The sequence below is a fragment of the Labrus mixtus genome, chromosome 18, assembly GCF_963584025.1.
Source record: "Labrus mixtus chromosome 18, fLabMix1.1, whole genome shotgun sequence".
NCBI lineage: Eukaryota > Metazoa > Chordata > Actinopteri > Labriformes > Labridae > Labrus > Labrus mixtus.
The window spans coordinates 18461646-18477713 of NC_083629.1; the positions used below are offsets into that span (position 1 = coordinate 18461646).

The following is a 16068-nucleotide window of genomic DNA, read 5'->3' on the forward strand; positions in this document are numbered from 1 at the left end:
ATAATTATTTTTGAAGTGAGGTAATTCAAAGTACTAGTCGATAGTTTGGTAAGTGTATTTGCCACAGGAGATCCCCGACAGCTCGGCCCCTTTACTTAGGAAATTCAGAGTGCAGGTATGAAAGCTAGGTTATACATCGCTGTAGACAGGGTCATTTCTACCTTTTACCAGCGACTAATGTTTTCTCTGTGCTGTTCACTGGGCAGGTTGTGTACAGTATGCGAATACAGAGTTGTTGTGGGCTTATAACCAAAACATGGTGCTGAAAGACACTAAAAGTAGCTCCAAGCTGCTGTGTAGGGAAACTGTGTAAAGAGCTCATTGTCTGAGGCCTTTTTTCTACCAGTGGTATGGGCCATTCAAATTTTCTTTCTTTGTTTGAATATGAAAATATTGATTCTTTCAACTTTTAGAACAAATACTATAAACCTTTAATGATATAAGTAGAAAGATTTGTATGAAGAAGACGTTTTCCGAGTTCCGCTTGAGGACTTGCAATCAGTGCTGCAAAACAGAATGCCACTAATGCTATCAATCAGTGTGGTATTTCTTTATAGTCTTACTCTGAACAGATTTGCACTGTGCTTTCATTCAAACTATTATCCCATCATCAGGCCCACGGTCATTTATGCAAAGCATTTGTTTGTGGAAAATTGGAGTCATCCTCTTTTGAATAAACAGTAAGATCCAGAATACCTTCCTGCTGGGTGCCATTCAGCCAATGAGTTCCAGCAAACCTGTTTTTTCTAAGTACATTTAAAGGGGTAGAGTAAAACTGTGGTTCTAAAATGAGCACCCTGTGATAGTAACATGAATGTGGAGCTGTGACTGCGATCCCGAGACAGACTACATAGTTGTGAATGAAATATGATGTTTCTCTTCAGTCAGTTATAAATGATGTGAAGCCGGTTACAGTGGAACAAATAGGCAAGTATGTTTAATAAATCTAAGGGTATGAAAATAGGGCTCTTGGGAAAACTGTAAAGCTAAATACTGCAAGCAAAACCAGATGTTGATGGTATAGAGGCACCCCTGGGTGAAATATATTATCTAAAGCAACCAAGCAGCAGGCCACTTGTTTGTTTAATCACACATGTAATTCACAGATTTACAGTATGTGCTATTTTCAACGTGTAACTACTTTAAATGTGTATTCACCAATGTGTTTTTAACCTTTAACCTGTCAAAATAATGTAGTTATGAATGCTCCTTGACCTTAGTTGTATCAATGGGTTAGGTTACAGTGAAAATAGGATGTCAGCTAGTTAGCTGAACATGCTGACATTTGCAGGGTGCAAGCGGGGAAACTCCCTTTTTGACTGATTCCTGAAACTTTAACTCGTTCAGTTTCAATTTAGAAAGGCTAAACAACATGTATACCACATTAAAAGCAACCATGCTAGCTACTCTGTTCCTTCCTTAAGACTTCTTTAATGATCCATTCATGCTCTTTGTTTCTTGATATTGTAATCTTGTTTTAATATGTATGATGACAAAGGCTTTGTATATTCTGTTTTATATACAGTGATAAATGAATGGAGAGATGTACTAACAGAAAAAAAAACTCAGAGTTCTTTACAAACACATGTACACTTGCCGAGAATAAACTCACATCTTTACTTTTCTTTCATGTCTTTTAAAGGATATGATCACATTGAATCCTCAGAAACAGACAACCTCCTCATTTCCTGTTATTGAGGAACTCACTGTTGCCATAGCAGCTGACACAACCTCACTGACAAACAATTACCAGTTGCTAAGGAAATTGCGGCTTACCACAGAGTTCATTTGTTTAACCTTTCTCTTCCCACTAAATAGTTGAGCTAGTGCCAGGTCCCAGCATCAAATGAGTGTTAATGGTAATTGTTTACTGTATCACAGTGGGTTTAAATGCAGTTTTGAATTCTTGCAATCTGACTGGTTTTCATGGGATCTCTTTCTCGTAAGTTTGCTCGATTAAGGCTTTCCTCCCTTGACAGTTCCCATGAAGATCCAAATGCTTGACCTTTGGCATTTGTGTGTGTGTGTGTGTGTGTGTGTGTGTGTGTGTGTGCGCGCGCGCGCGTGTGTGTGTGCGCGTGTATGTGTGTTTGTTTTGATTAGGGGCCCACAACTGAAAGATGTCCAAGTCAAACATGGCTTGAACTTTCTTGCACAGAGGCTCTGGAATATTTAGTCGACAGTTTGCAACCATGGGAAGAAAAGAAGACCCAAAGTACACAAAACCTGTTCACAAACTCACACTTATAGGGGTTGCCGGGATCAAATCTGGGGCATGCTCTCCCTTCTATTTTGAAACTTCATCCGAGGCACACTAAAATGTAGGTCAACTTTCAACAACAAGTCATGTCAAAGTGGTTTGAATTATACATAAAAGTTATTAATTAAGAGATTCTCATGAAGTAATTTAGCTGCTTTTAACCAATTCTCTAACCATAACATTCTGTACCTTTACATGCAGATAAAAAAAACAGATAAATTGTGGGTTAATACAACTAAAACTGTAATTATAAAATGCATGTAAGCATGTTAGTTCGACTGTAATCATACAAAGTTGAATTTTTCAAAGTCAGACTAGACCACCTGGTTGGAGATTGATTTACTCAAGCATGTTTTTGCCTCAATTGGACCCAAACATGTCTAGGCATTCTGTGCATGCACTACAGAGTTCCTGCATCGTGCTTCGACCCACATGTCGAACAGCACAACAGTTAAGCCTATGCTAGATGAATTGTGTGCATCGCATTTGTAACGAGCGTCAAGTTTTCTGTTTCACTCGTCAGCCTGAAAGGAGGAATATTGTCACCTACCAGGTCAGACATACTTCTGTCAATAAAACCCATTCAAACCTGCTGCTTGTATACTGGGACAAAGACCAACCATGGTGGTTGGAGCTATAATCGTATTGATTATAGCAGTAGTTTAGCTAGAACAACTGACTGCTCCAAATGGCTATATCAGCAGGGTACTCTGGCCACAAATGACAACCTGGACACTTCAGGAACTGCAGGTTTTTGCACTTTGCATTGGCTTCATTTCACAACACCAGAGGTTGGTTTCAATAAAAAAGTATTAACAGACCCAGAAAATCCACATAAAATCTTCCCTGTGTTCATTATCCTTCATGAGACCAAAGAGATCAATCCTACAGCGTCAGCGACCACTTAGCATGTTCTAACACGCCAAGCAAACCTCCTCGGAGGGTGAACAGCCTGATGACAGAGAAGGGATACTTGAAAGAGAAGGTTGTGCATGACAAATGACTTTACAAACATGTCAGTGAGATGAGGGAGGGTGGAGGGTAAAGAATCGTTTCAGGTCACATGTAACTTCTGCATGTCTAATTTCTGGTCAAAATACAATACACACAGTTGCCATCCTACCTAAAACCATTTGACTCCTACTCACGACCAAACAAGTTTCTACTTCTGATGTGGGGATAAGAAATCAGTCCAAAGATGACTACATGCCCAATAAGCCACACCACAGTGCAGATGCTCCAGAGTTTCCTTGTTGGGGCAAAATCAAAGGAAACTTTCATGGAGCTTAAGGATGTAATAAGAGCATTAAAGCGAGCAGAGATCAGGTATTGCTTTAGAGAAAAAAGGAGGAGAGAAATAGATGTAGAAATGTGTCAGCAGGAACACACTTTAAACACAACAAAGACATTTTATCATCTTCTAAATCGTCTTTACCATCTTTTAAAATGTCTACTCAGAGTACCGAGTTTCCATTTTTTTTAAGGAAGAATCTCAAATGTTTCCTTTTTTGTGTTTGGCAATCCATCTACCATACTTCCACATTATGTTGCCTTCACTGTCAATAGGGGTCCCACAAAATTGCTCTCCCCGCTAGTCATGGCAAGCCAATCTTTGCTGGTTGATAAAACCCATCACTAGTGGTGCACCAATGTGGCCTCAGATACCAGATCAACTCTTGTGTTCTGCAGATATAGAGATTTACTTGGCGGCCTCACACTAGTATACATACCGGGCATGATGTTGTAATGAGCGGTGTGGTGTAAACATACAACAATGACTAAGTCATGGACGTTTGTGTGGACGGAGTATGAGGTGGGGTTACTACTCCAAGCGACCCTAAACTACAGAGTGAGTACATTTCAAGAAAATGTTGAATGGGAGTCATGCCAGTTGACATTTTCACAAACAGAACCCGGGTGTCCGCCGTTGTTGTTGTAGTCCACCTTCTTGCACGTGTCTATTGTCTAGAAGCGTAGATGCATGTGTAAAACAATTTACAGTTTCAGAGGAACAGCATAGTGCCAGTTGACACAACGACAGAGACGTTGCCGCTTTCAAAAGTTTGCAACCTGGAACCCGTTTTCAAAGCGTTGTGTTTTCAGGCACCCAAAACGCTGAAGTCGTGTACACAAAAAGTAAAAACGAAACAGTTGGTTACCATTTTTGTCTGAAATCATCGTGTAAACCGGGCTTGAATATCCTGCACCCCAGTTTTAAGTAGATTAAGATGATATTGATATTTTGCAAACAGATGCCTTCTTGCAAATCCACGGATAGAGAAACAGTATGTAACAACATTCAAATCATTGTTAAGTCATGTTGCTATATACCTGACAAACCTACAAGATTCTGAAATGTTCCATAGAGCTGAGCTGTAGATTAATGTGATCATTAATTACAGTTGAGAACAGGAATCCTTCCTCTCGCTCTTCAAGTTGGCAGATTTAAAAGCATCCCAGAGGAACACAGACAGTGTGAACTATGTGACTTGAGAGACGTTGACAATAAATCTCATTTTCTTTGGTATTGTTCTTTTTACAATGAGTTAAGAACACCTTGACCACATGAAATAGCGTTTTGCATTCAAGTAATCCCGTAAGCCATTGTGCATAAAAAGTATTGATTAAAGCAGCTCTATGAATAGTGCATGAACATCTTTTTCTTTCCGATGTATGTGAAACTGCAGCACTTCCCTCCATGACTGAGCCGCTCTGACAGCACGTGTTTCACTGAATGGACACAGTGTCCTCCTTCAGCAGGCTGTGGTGTCCCTCCCAGCTTCATCTCCCTCCTCTGTGTCTCCATCTGACAGACCTGTAGGAGTGATGGCAGAGACTCCTCTCTGGATTGTTTTACTACACTCCCTGATTTTCTGCAACAGATCGTGTTTGCTTGTTTTGCGCTCCGTGTGACCCCTGATCCACTGTGAATAAATACAGTTCTGCTCACATAAATAACACAAAAGCCAGAAAATATTGTCCCAATTAAAACAAGCAGAGCAGGGTTTACTTTTAGAGCCATGACAGTAAGTTTATTGGGCTCATTTAGCTGATCAGCAAATCAATTTTTGACTTTCTCCCATTAAACTGCCAGTAAATAAAGACGTCTCTCCAACTTAATCCTTTCGTATTAATTATGTTCCTACAACTGCAAATGAAACGCTGCATTAAATGAAATGTTTTTTTTGATTGGATGAAAAACCTCTGTTGCAGAGGGAGAGCAGATTAAAAAAAAAAAAATGTCTGTAGCGAGCTATGATGTCATGTAACCAAATTTATGTCTCCTAAAAGTAAAACATCTGAATGTCACTCACGCGAGCTGCTTGTACAAAAGCTTCTTTGTGTTTGAGAACTTTAAGCCAAGCAGTCACAGTTTGTGGATTGCACGAATCCACTCGTCAAAGGTCACAGCACAGTGTGCAAGAGTGTGTTTGAGTAATGTACATGAAAGACAAAAAAAGAAGTGAATGTCGTCTAAGAGGAAAAAATGACAGTTTTGGAGAGGATTCAGTATTCTAGTGTATCTGTGAAGTGCTTTAAACGATTTCAAATAGCAATGTAATATAGGTTGGGTCTAATGTCCATAAAGCTGAAGTGTCCTGCAAAACAGATATAAGCCTGTTTCACACATTCACTGTGAAAATATGATGGCTGCATGATGTAAACATCATCACTCCCTGCCTCTTGCTCACAGTGGATTTGTCTGAATATTTCCTGCAGCGTTCTCACATCAGCTCACTCCAACTTGAAGTAGCCGGCAGCAAAAGTCCTGAGTAGAGTCCAGGTGAAAAATACAGCCGTTTGCATTCACACACTAGGTTGAAATGGATGAAACTTGTAAGCAGTTATTTACTCTACACATTCAGCAAAACTGAGCAATGCTGTGAAGATGGAGACTATGATTCATATGAAAAATGATTTATGTACTTAGCCAACAGAAACGATCTTAAGTCTAATTGTGGCATTATCAAACAAGTCCTGTATTTATAAGATATTCATTGTGCGATATAAATTCCCCTTGGACAGGAGCGTTGATAGTCTGGCGGTTGTGTCGTGCGCCCCATGAGCAGAGGTTAAAGTCCTCGGTGCAGCGGCTGTGGGTTTGAGTCCTGCCTGCAGCCCTTTGCTGCATGTCGTCCCCGACTCTCCCAGTGTTTCCTGTCTCTCTTAAGCTGTCCTTTCCAGTGGAGGCAAAAGGGCCCAAAAAATTACTTCAAAAATAAAAAACAAGAAAATGAATTCTCCCTTGGACAACTAAACCACTCCAGACTTTATTAAAAAAATCACCCCAAAAAAAGTATTTCAAACCCGGACCTAAAGTCTCTGAAATTAGCATTAGCCTGTTCCTGTGAGTCTCTTTTGTACTCTGTGTCCAGTAAAGTTCACTGTTCTTGTTCAGTGATGTTGAACATGAAGCCACCATGTTAATCTTTTCTAATTTAAGGGAGGTGGGTTGATAGCAGCTATATACTGTACTGTATAATGACAAGGCAGGAACAGAGAAACGTCAGCGGCCAACCTCACAGGCCGGACAAGAGCCAGGGGAACAGAGCCAGGGGAACAGAGCAGGAGCTGCCGAGGCGTGACCCTCGAGTACCTGGGTGGCTGAGAGAGATTATCTCTCTGATTAATGTGCAGAGCTGCCTGGCAATCGCTGATTTAATGAACCATCCCACGAGGAAAATTACAAGGCGACGCTCTCAACCAAAGATGTTTGAAGATTCTTCTCAGTCAGCGAAAAACCGGCAGGTAAATCTGTCACCGTTAAACTCGAACTGAAAAGAGTTGGAGCTTAAAATGCTTGAACATTATTATTTTAGTCTTGGTCGTTAAATTTTTCCACAAGATGCCAGCCCAGAAACCAAGTGATTCACATTACCATCGACAGAGTAATGCTGCTAGGATGGCCAAAAAGGATTAAAACAAAACATGTAAGAGTGGTTTTCTTTGAGTGTTTTGTTTGTTAGATCATCTTAGCTGAGTAGGGACGAAAACCCAAATACAACACTTTAGGTTGAGGCAAGAACATTTAATCCCTCAATGTTCTCTAGCTGAATAAAAAAGAGGTTGAGAACGTTTTCAAAGTGTAGAAATAGTTAATTTTCTGCTTCAGTCGAAGTTAAACATAGAAAATAAGAATTGGAATTAACCTTTATGAATAAGTCATCTTGATTCAGTCGACGTCAACACAGCAAAAAAAAATAAAAAACCTATCAAAGGTCAGTGTTAAACAGACAAGTTGAACTTTTTGTTTGGTTGCCATGTTGATAACATTAAAGAGATCCTCAGAGGGTTGTTTTCTTTGGAAAATCACTCAAGTGTGACAGAAAACAGAAACATGTTTCATTCTGAAGGTATGTCTGCGCCTGCAGCATTCGTAGGCCTTCAGCATAAAAAAAAAAAAAAGTGAACATAACAAAATAACAAATACATGTACACGCAGAGAGTATCTGATTCAGCACCTTTTTTCCACTACTGATCAGGTCAAAGTCACCATGGTGTTAGGTGTGGTCTGCTTTTATCGTAAAGATTACACTTTAAGTGAGCTCAAAGTCAAAAGAGAGTCCAACCCAGAGAGACTTCTGACATCATCATTATCACGATGGTGCAATCACGTGCCAACCTGCTGCACTGTTACCAAAAAAAACAACAGACTGCTGCTATGTGGCTACTAGTCTGCTGGATTAGTCACATTATTTTCTTAATGTGTTCATTTGATTTAACCAAAAGATAATAGTTATGATAAAGTTGGGAATTTATCTTATCGCTTTGAGTGGCTGAATTCACAATTTAACTTTTACGTTCCTTATTTGAGGTAAATACTTGAACCCTTAAAGCTCCCTTGAGGAACTTCTATGTTGTGTTGATTTTGGCGCCCCCTGGGGACAAAGCGGTTCATCTTATCTTTTCGCTGATCTGGCCCTGTCCATGTGTAGGTTGAACAGAAAAATCCATCCTTCTAATCCATTAGCCTAGAAACTATAGCCTTGCCACAATTTCAACTAATAAAGCTACTTTTAGCTGTCTAAGCACTTTATTCATTAATCGTAGCACAGTGTTTATAACACATACTGGTGATGTATCTCAACCATTTATCCACTACTTTGCTTAATTTTAAACCCATTGTCATTAGCTAATTGATGTTTACTTGCTATAGATAGACCACGTGGTCAAGCAACATATTGATATACTGTACATCTATTCAATATTTATTTGCTATTTTATACAACAGTGCAGCTGCTTCATATTCTTTCCACCTACTGCATGAAGTTGGAGAGCCTTGAATGGTACAAAAACACCTGGTTAGGTGTCAGCATGGCATCACCTCTTTTGTTATACAGTATGGAGTTACAACCTCATAAAAGGAGGACTTCCACAGCACGCAATAGGAGCGTGTGCGTGCTGTCTTAATTTACCACCAGCATTTATTTTCTTCTAAACTGACCTCGACTTGGATTATTTATCAGGGTGGTTATCTTGGCATTCAGCAGTCAATTGATTGGTGGAGTCACATGTCATGTAGATTATAACAAAGGTAAATAATTAAGGATCACAACTTGGCAGCTACTTACTTTATTGGTAACAGTTTAAATGTTGGGTATAGGCGCTTATACCTTGAGAATTGAGGCCTACACGTTGAACATCTAGAATTTAGACATTTTGAAATCCAAAATTGAAAAGCTAACATTTGGACATGTGACATGTGCCATGTATCTTGTAAAGCAGTGTAGCTCGATCATCTTCATGACATGGAGTGAAACTCAAAATGAAAACCATAAACTGATGACCACTGGTGACCTTATGATCATGAATTGAAGCATAGATTTGTCCACGCAGCTCTCTTTGTTAAACTTAGGGAAGCGAGACATAAAGTTGCCAGATGTAAAAAATAAACAGACAAATAAAACAAGCTTTTGCACAGTGCATCTTGCAGTCACAGTAAAATGTTCTTAACAACAAACAATATTTTAATTGTTAGACTACTGTACAGTATCCATTATTAAGATGCACTTAAGACTTTAAATATTATTGATGTTCAAATTAGCTCTTCAAATCATTTCTGTTTAGCTCCTTTGAACAGATGAGGAAGAATGATATTCTTTGAAAATAAACAGCCTGCACTTCACAAGCCTCTCCCACCGTAAAAAGAAAGAAAAAAAGAAAAAAGGAAAGAAAAGAAAGTTGAGCTGTTTTCTCGTCGCTATAAATACAGACAGAGCGCACATCTGCACTTCAGATTGAGGCGTGGTCAGTCAGAGTTAACAGGTGGGCGAGTCAGTGCAGCTGCAGTCACACTCCATCCTGCAGGATACCTACAACCACAGCGTGTTGTCTCTCCGGTGGATTCACACACACACACACACACACACACATCTGCTTCAACATGCCGAAGTGCCCAAAGTGCCAGAAGGAAGTTTACTTCGGTAAGACTCAAATATCTTCTTACTACTTGCGTTTTGTCTTCATCGTGTTTCTGCATGAGAACATTTCCTGGTTCATGAAAAGTTGTGGCTTTTCTGCAAAATGAGGAAACAGGAAGCTGAGTGACATGCTGACAAGCACATGACTGCATGTAGGCATTGTAAATGCATTTTATTATATAAATAATATAGCATAATAAATAATGTATTATATGTGGAGAGTTTTAAATTTGTGAAAACATATCTCTTACTTACATAGTAGGTTAGGTCGCAGTAATCTTAGCCTATATGAAGCAGAACTGTTAGAAATGCTGATAAAGCTTTGGATATTTTGTTTATTTTGTAATAACATTTAAGAACAAATTTTTGGCTGTTGTTTTCATAGAAGCATATTAAATTGCATATTAAATATTGACATATTAAAAATTGTTTGTTTTTTAGCTGTTAATTTGATGAAGCAACATGGTACTACATTTATAAGTATTGTGTGAAATCATAATTTGCAATACTATCTTTTTCTGTCATTGTGAAAGATAGAAATGGAGTTAATGGTGAGAAAGAATGCCCAATGAAATAAAGTGTAATAAGCCTATAGGAAGTTACAGAAATTCATTTTTTTTTGTGTAGAAGCATTTGACAGAGCCTCAAAATTAATTTGACTGTTTAAACCTCCCTGATATTGAGTTACTTTGGAGTTTAAAGTTTTTGCACTCTGTGGAAATTCAGTCGTCTGGATGACGAGGAGATAAAGTCTGCAGGGAGCAGATGAAGTCCGTCCTGATACACGACTACATCCTCCCTGAGCAATCTTATAGCTCTGTCTCATGAGGGTACCATCAAAGCAGGGAGAAATTACTGCATCCAGGGAGCATTTTGTTCTAGTCTTAATCCATTTACCACATTGCCTGCATCGCAGTACTGCAATGGAGTAAATCTTCTCCAGAGAGGAGCACTGAGGTCGAGGCCAATACAGAATACAAAGCCAACTCTTTGGACTGTCAGTCAGATGAATTGACCGTGAGACTGGAGAGCCATGCTTCCCATTCTTTTTTTTTTCATGGATACATTTCCCCCTCCTGGCCAAAATAAGTAGCCCGATTTTCTCTGGCCAGAACAAGCCGACCAATATTTTCCTTTCCTGCGTAGGATGAGAGAAAAAAAATAACTCTTCTCTAAAAGTATGGCAGAGGGAAAAGTCTGTCTTTATCAATTTCCCCAGCAAACTTCCTTTATAAACTTCCCCAATATAAGACAATCCTCCCCTTGCATCATCCGTCTTAATATCTTTAAGCGCTCCGATGGAAATAATCAGGCTACTGCTTTCTCACTTAATGATGAAGGGGAACTTGGTCCAGTTCCAAAAACACAAAAAACACACAAAAATAAGTTTTGATGAATTGCTTTTACTCTGCATTTTATGCCGAACAATTGACTTCAGAAAAGCATTGAAAGCAAACCATTTTCCCCGGCTTATAAACGTAGCATGTCAAATGTTTGTTTAGTCCTTACAAAAAATTAGATATGACATGTTGTAACAAATGTGTTTTTACATGCTGGTAGGCAAATTTATTTTACACTTGGACAAAGTGAAGCTAGCGGTTACCTCTGTAAAGTCTCTGAGCTAAGTTAAGATGTCATAGGTTTGAGACTTTAAGACGTCTCGTTGCTGTAGCTTCAAGTACACCTGAAATTGTTACTAAACTAATTATATTAATCTCCACAAGACACACATTTAGTAACATATTCCACAAAAAAAGATAGAATTGCTTCTTGAGTCGTTGTAGAAGAGTTGGTAAAGTTTTGACAGAGCTACGCTGTTTCTCTCTGCTAATGTTAAGAAATAAGCTAACAGGCTGCTCTTTTTAAGAAGAATTGCAATTAGGATACATACAAACAAACATCAAAGTAGTTTCTTTACTTCGATTAGTAGAAGTAAAGAAATGCCAGAGTATTTATTTAAATTAAAGCTACAGGCAGCAGCTAGTGAGCTTAGCTGAACGTGCAGACCGAGACCATTGGGACACAACTAATGTGGCGATTCCTAGCGACTAACCCTGAATCAACACACATAAAGACCCCAGATCCAAGAAGGTGGCAGTGTTTTGCCAAGAATATTGTTTTAGTAAGCCTCTGAGTTGCTGGTAGCCTCAAATTAACGTCTTATCTTCAGACAGAGCTAGGCTAGCTGTTTCCCACAGTTTCTGTTAGCTAGGCTGAACTCAGAGGCTAGCTGTAGCTCCCTGTACAGAAATGAGTGTGAAATCAATATTTTCATTCATTTTTTCACCAGAAAGATAATTAAGATTAATTGGTGACTTATTTATTTACAGTTGTATGTAGCCTATTGTCAAATCGTAAAAAAAAAAAAAAAAACATTAGTTTAGCCTACCTAACATTATTTAGCTTGAACAGTGTTTTACAATCTCCATAAGTATTTCTTGGGATATGAATCAAATAGTTGAAAAGCCTACTTCCAAGTGTGTTCATACATTCACATTCATATCTGTGTATTTTGGACTCCATCCCTAATGCTCCAGACAGTGCAAGTTGATGCAGAAAGCAGATCCCATTTTTCTCCTGTCTGTCACACCTCATGTCTTGTCATATATCATCGGGTTAAACACATGCCCCTTGCACACAAGCATGCTCTATTAAATATAGACACAAGAAGAGTAAAACATGCATGGGCATCAACGCAACTTAATCTGAATGGATTTTGAGCTTAAACTGCAGGACTCCTGATTGCTCAGTCTGTTAGTAGTTTGTTTTTCTAAGTTAACTACTGTAATTATTACGGGTTAGACTTTTGTTCCGAGCCACAGCACATTTTTGCTGAAAAGTTTTCATGCCAGTGGCCTGAGTGGTTGACCTCGCCCTGCAGCACTTTCCCTTGTTTCCGTTGGCTGTTGCATAATCTCATAGCAAATCGGGCTATTTTAGGAAAGAAAATACATCATATCCTAATATTGTGGGAACATTTGGAGACCATGGGGTTTGGCATGAAAACAGATGAAGTTGCATTTATCATACATCTGCACTCCTTCCTGATGATTATTTATATATTGTTTTATGCAAATGAAGTTTCACACTCCTCAGTTGCATCATAGGTTAGAACGATACAGCTTAGTTTCTTAACATGTCTCTATTTGTTCAGCATTTCCTGTGCTTGCTCTCTCTGACCTCATGCTTGCACTGACTGAGTACCTTTATTTTTTTCAATTGCATGTAGACTCTTGGCCAGATTGTTATCAGGCTCAAAAGTAATCTGAACTGGTGTCCATCCACTCCATTAAAGATATGAAGTCAGTCACTTTTTTTTTTACTTTTACAGGCCCACGGATGGGCGTTTTTTGCAGATCAGCCCTGCGGATAAAGACCGTCTTCATCAGAGTTTATTAGGCATGAGGATGACAGATTCCCAAGGGACAATCAGTCCTCTTTTACCCTCAAGCGCCACACCCAAACAATGTTCTCAAAAGTTATCTACTAAGTCAGACATTAAGCTGTTCATCTGAGACTGATATCTGGTCACGGCAGCATGAGCTCATACTTTGGTGAGACTCATCAACTAAACCACAGACTAGATCCATGTGTGACCTTGTGACACTTACATCCCCTCTGCAGAGCACAGTAGCTCTCTTTGTGATTTTTTTTGTGGTCATGATTAATTTCCTTTCTTTTGGTTTTGCAGCCGAGAGGGTGACATCACTGGGCAAGGACTGGCACAGGCCCTGTCTGAAGTGTGAGAAGTGCAGCAAGACACTGTCAGCAGGCTCACATGCAGAGGTGAGACACCTGAAATACATGTGTTATGTCGAGGTCCCAGCGTTTAATCAAAAACGGTGTAGGCTTTTACATCATCTCTTACTATGATATTGCTCTGCTCATTTCTACAACCCGCAAGCTAAATGTCAACACGAGCATACGGTCATTTTTTTGCCATGTTTGGCCAGGAATTTTATGTTTATGAAAATGTTGTGGTTCACTGAACAAGTGAATTGTTCAAGCTGCGCCAGCAAAGCTCACAAATGTTGTGCTCACACTATACATGTTGAATCGGGACGGGGCACTGACAGTAGTCAATTAAGTTTACTTTGAAAACTCCCACAGATGGAAGTAGAAGTCAGATCTGTGTGTATTTTAGTTTTCTCACGTGCAGGCTCGAACACAGCCACAATCAAAAGCTCTCTCGCACGCACTCAAGCATAGCAAATTAACACGAGCAAACTACTAAGCTAAACCACAACAAATATTTCCTGGCAGCTGGAGGTCCGCAGATAATTCCTCTCGTTCATATCTTTTGTGATTAGAGGATGAAGACACATCAAGAAGGTATGCCTGTGGTTGCCATGGTGCTTTTCAGTCAGTTAACGCAGGCGCCATCACAAAGAAAAAAAAAGCCCTTAAGTTTGGGAATCGGCTTGTGGCTCTGCTCTCACTGTGCAAGTCTATTCAGTCGACCCTTGTCACACCCTAAACACTGCTCGTCAAACAAGATGTGATCGAGCTGAAATTCTGCCCCATTTCAAAATCAGTTGTGCAATTTAAAAATCGCATCAGGAGCCTCCTGAATTCGCACATTGTATGTCTGGCCTTAGCCAAAAATCATATTTTTTTAGATGAATTCATGTCTAGGCCCCTGAGTTCAAAATGAGTTATTAAAATTGTATGAGGTTTTCCAGCACTTCCTTCTTCAGTCTTTTAATCTGCTTACTGCAACCCACAAGCTCATAGTCAAATGCAGTCTGGAAGAGTCAGCCAGTAGCCTGAATCATATTTCTATGAATGGATAAATAGGCACCTGAGATCAAGGGACTGTTTCCAACAACCTCAAAGCTTATTGGACAAATTTATGTCGCCTTTAAGACCCCGTGTTTATGAAAAAAACAAACATTTTAAAACGATAAAACAGTATTACTTAAATTGTCCTTTGAGTGCACTTTAAATAACAAAGTTCTGATGTGTCTTTGCTTCTTGCAGCATGATGGCAAACCATACTGTAACAACCCGTGCTACAGTTCATTGTTTGGACCTAAAGGTGAGCATTGTTCTCCTTCATCTTTTTTTGCACAGTGAATGACCTCTCACTAACATTTTGACCCCTCTGTCAGTCACTTTAACTTTACGTTACATTGTGACATGTATTGATGTGTCCTCTGCTTTGAGGCTCTCAGCCAGGAACAACGTCCTGTGTGAGGTTTAAGTTTCTTATCTGACTTTGTCAAGGCTGTAAATGTCCCTATCAAAGCGTACACTATCACCTACAAAATCACAGTGAATCTCAGTGAAGCAATTTTTATATAATCTGTAAATTTCTCTTATCTCAAGTGAAAAAAGGTAGCATGGATCTCTCCTAAAGCTTGAAGTCTTCTATGTGTAGGCTAGGCCATCCTCTTAGTAGTAGTTTGTTTTCCCTTGAAACAACATTAATGATGTTAAAGTAACCTCACTGACGTAATTCTCCCTCTCTTTTTTGACCCTTAGGATTTGGACGTGGTGGAGGAGAGAGTCACACATTTACATCCAAGTAGAAAGGTAGATCCTTTATGGAATCATTTGCACATATTTGTTTGTCTCATTCATTGGCATAACATTTGTTTAGATAAAGACAGACGTGGACTCTAAGCAAATAGACCCATTGTACTTTGTTCTGCTTTCTGTCTCATTTGTAGGTGCTGTAAAATGTTGCCTGGAAACTAGATCGAAGACGCCAACAGTCTCAACACGAGTCCCAATAAAAAAAAACAACAAACCACGTGTGCTCTCATTCAGAAGCAACATTTTCTCTGTTTTGTGTAGATGGATTGTCTATTCCCATGATACCATGATGAAGAGGTTGGCATCTAGTCTCTTCCTGTTTTTGTGGTGGAAAAACCTAATAAAAACTTTTTAAATTTGTGGAATTTTTCAGATTTGGTTTCTCTTTACATTAGAGTTGTTTTGTGCTGTTGACAACATCATTGATTTCTCTTGAGACAAAATGTTAAATATTAGAACTATAAAGAGCAATAAGCTAAACTCTTAAAGTCCTGTCTGCATTGGTCAACTTCTGCTAACTAGATCACACTATTTTTACAGCAACAGTATGAAAAGAAAGAACACACTCCCTTGAAATACTACAAATGAATACACAAAGTCTTATGTTGATATCAATGTAGGACAGGCAACTGAAAATAACATGACTGAATGTTGACCTTGGAAGGGGAGAAAATTGTTTTTTGTTTACAACAATTCTATGACAACTGGGCATAGTCCATCACATGAGGAAAGTGAGTCTCAAGGATTGTAAGCTCCAGATCAGCGAGTAAATTGATTTTGTGGTGAGATTGTTTTCCCATCTGTTTCTAGGTTCAGGAATAAACCTTCGGTCTTCAGTAAGGTTTAATT

The 16068-nt window shown here is 39.1% G+C and overlaps 1 protein-coding gene across 1 annotated transcript; it reads left to right on the plus strand.

Moving 5' to 3' along the window:
• Positions 1–9481: 9481 nt before the first annotated feature.
• Positions 9482–15579, plus strand: crip1 (cysteine-rich protein 1). The gene is made up of 5 exons (XM_061062326.1): positions 9482–9684; positions 13373–13467; positions 14662–14719; positions 15166–15216; positions 15354–15579. The coding sequence occupies exons 1-4, from the start codon at positions 9645–9647 to the stop codon at positions 15210–15212; spliced, it is 240 nt and encodes a 79-aa protein (XP_060918309.1). The 5' UTR covers positions 9482–9644; the 3' UTR covers positions 15213–15216; positions 15354–15579.
• The last annotated feature ends 489 nt before the right edge of the window (positions 15580–16068 follow it).

Excerpts from the sequence above, each read along its gene's own strand:
- crip1 (XM_061062326.1), top strand. The coding sequence starts at position 9,645 with ATGCCGAAGTGCCCAAAGTGCCAGAAGGAAGTTTACTTCG. Across the intron at positions 9,685-13,372 it reads CCAGAAGGAAGTTTACTTCG|CCGAGAGGGTGACATCACTG; the intron begins GTAAGACTCAAA and ends TTGGTTTTGCAG. Across the intron at positions 14,720-15,165 it reads TTCATTGTTTGGACCTAAAG|GATTTGGACGTGGTGGAGGA; the intron begins GTGAGCATTGTT and ends TTTGACCCTTAG.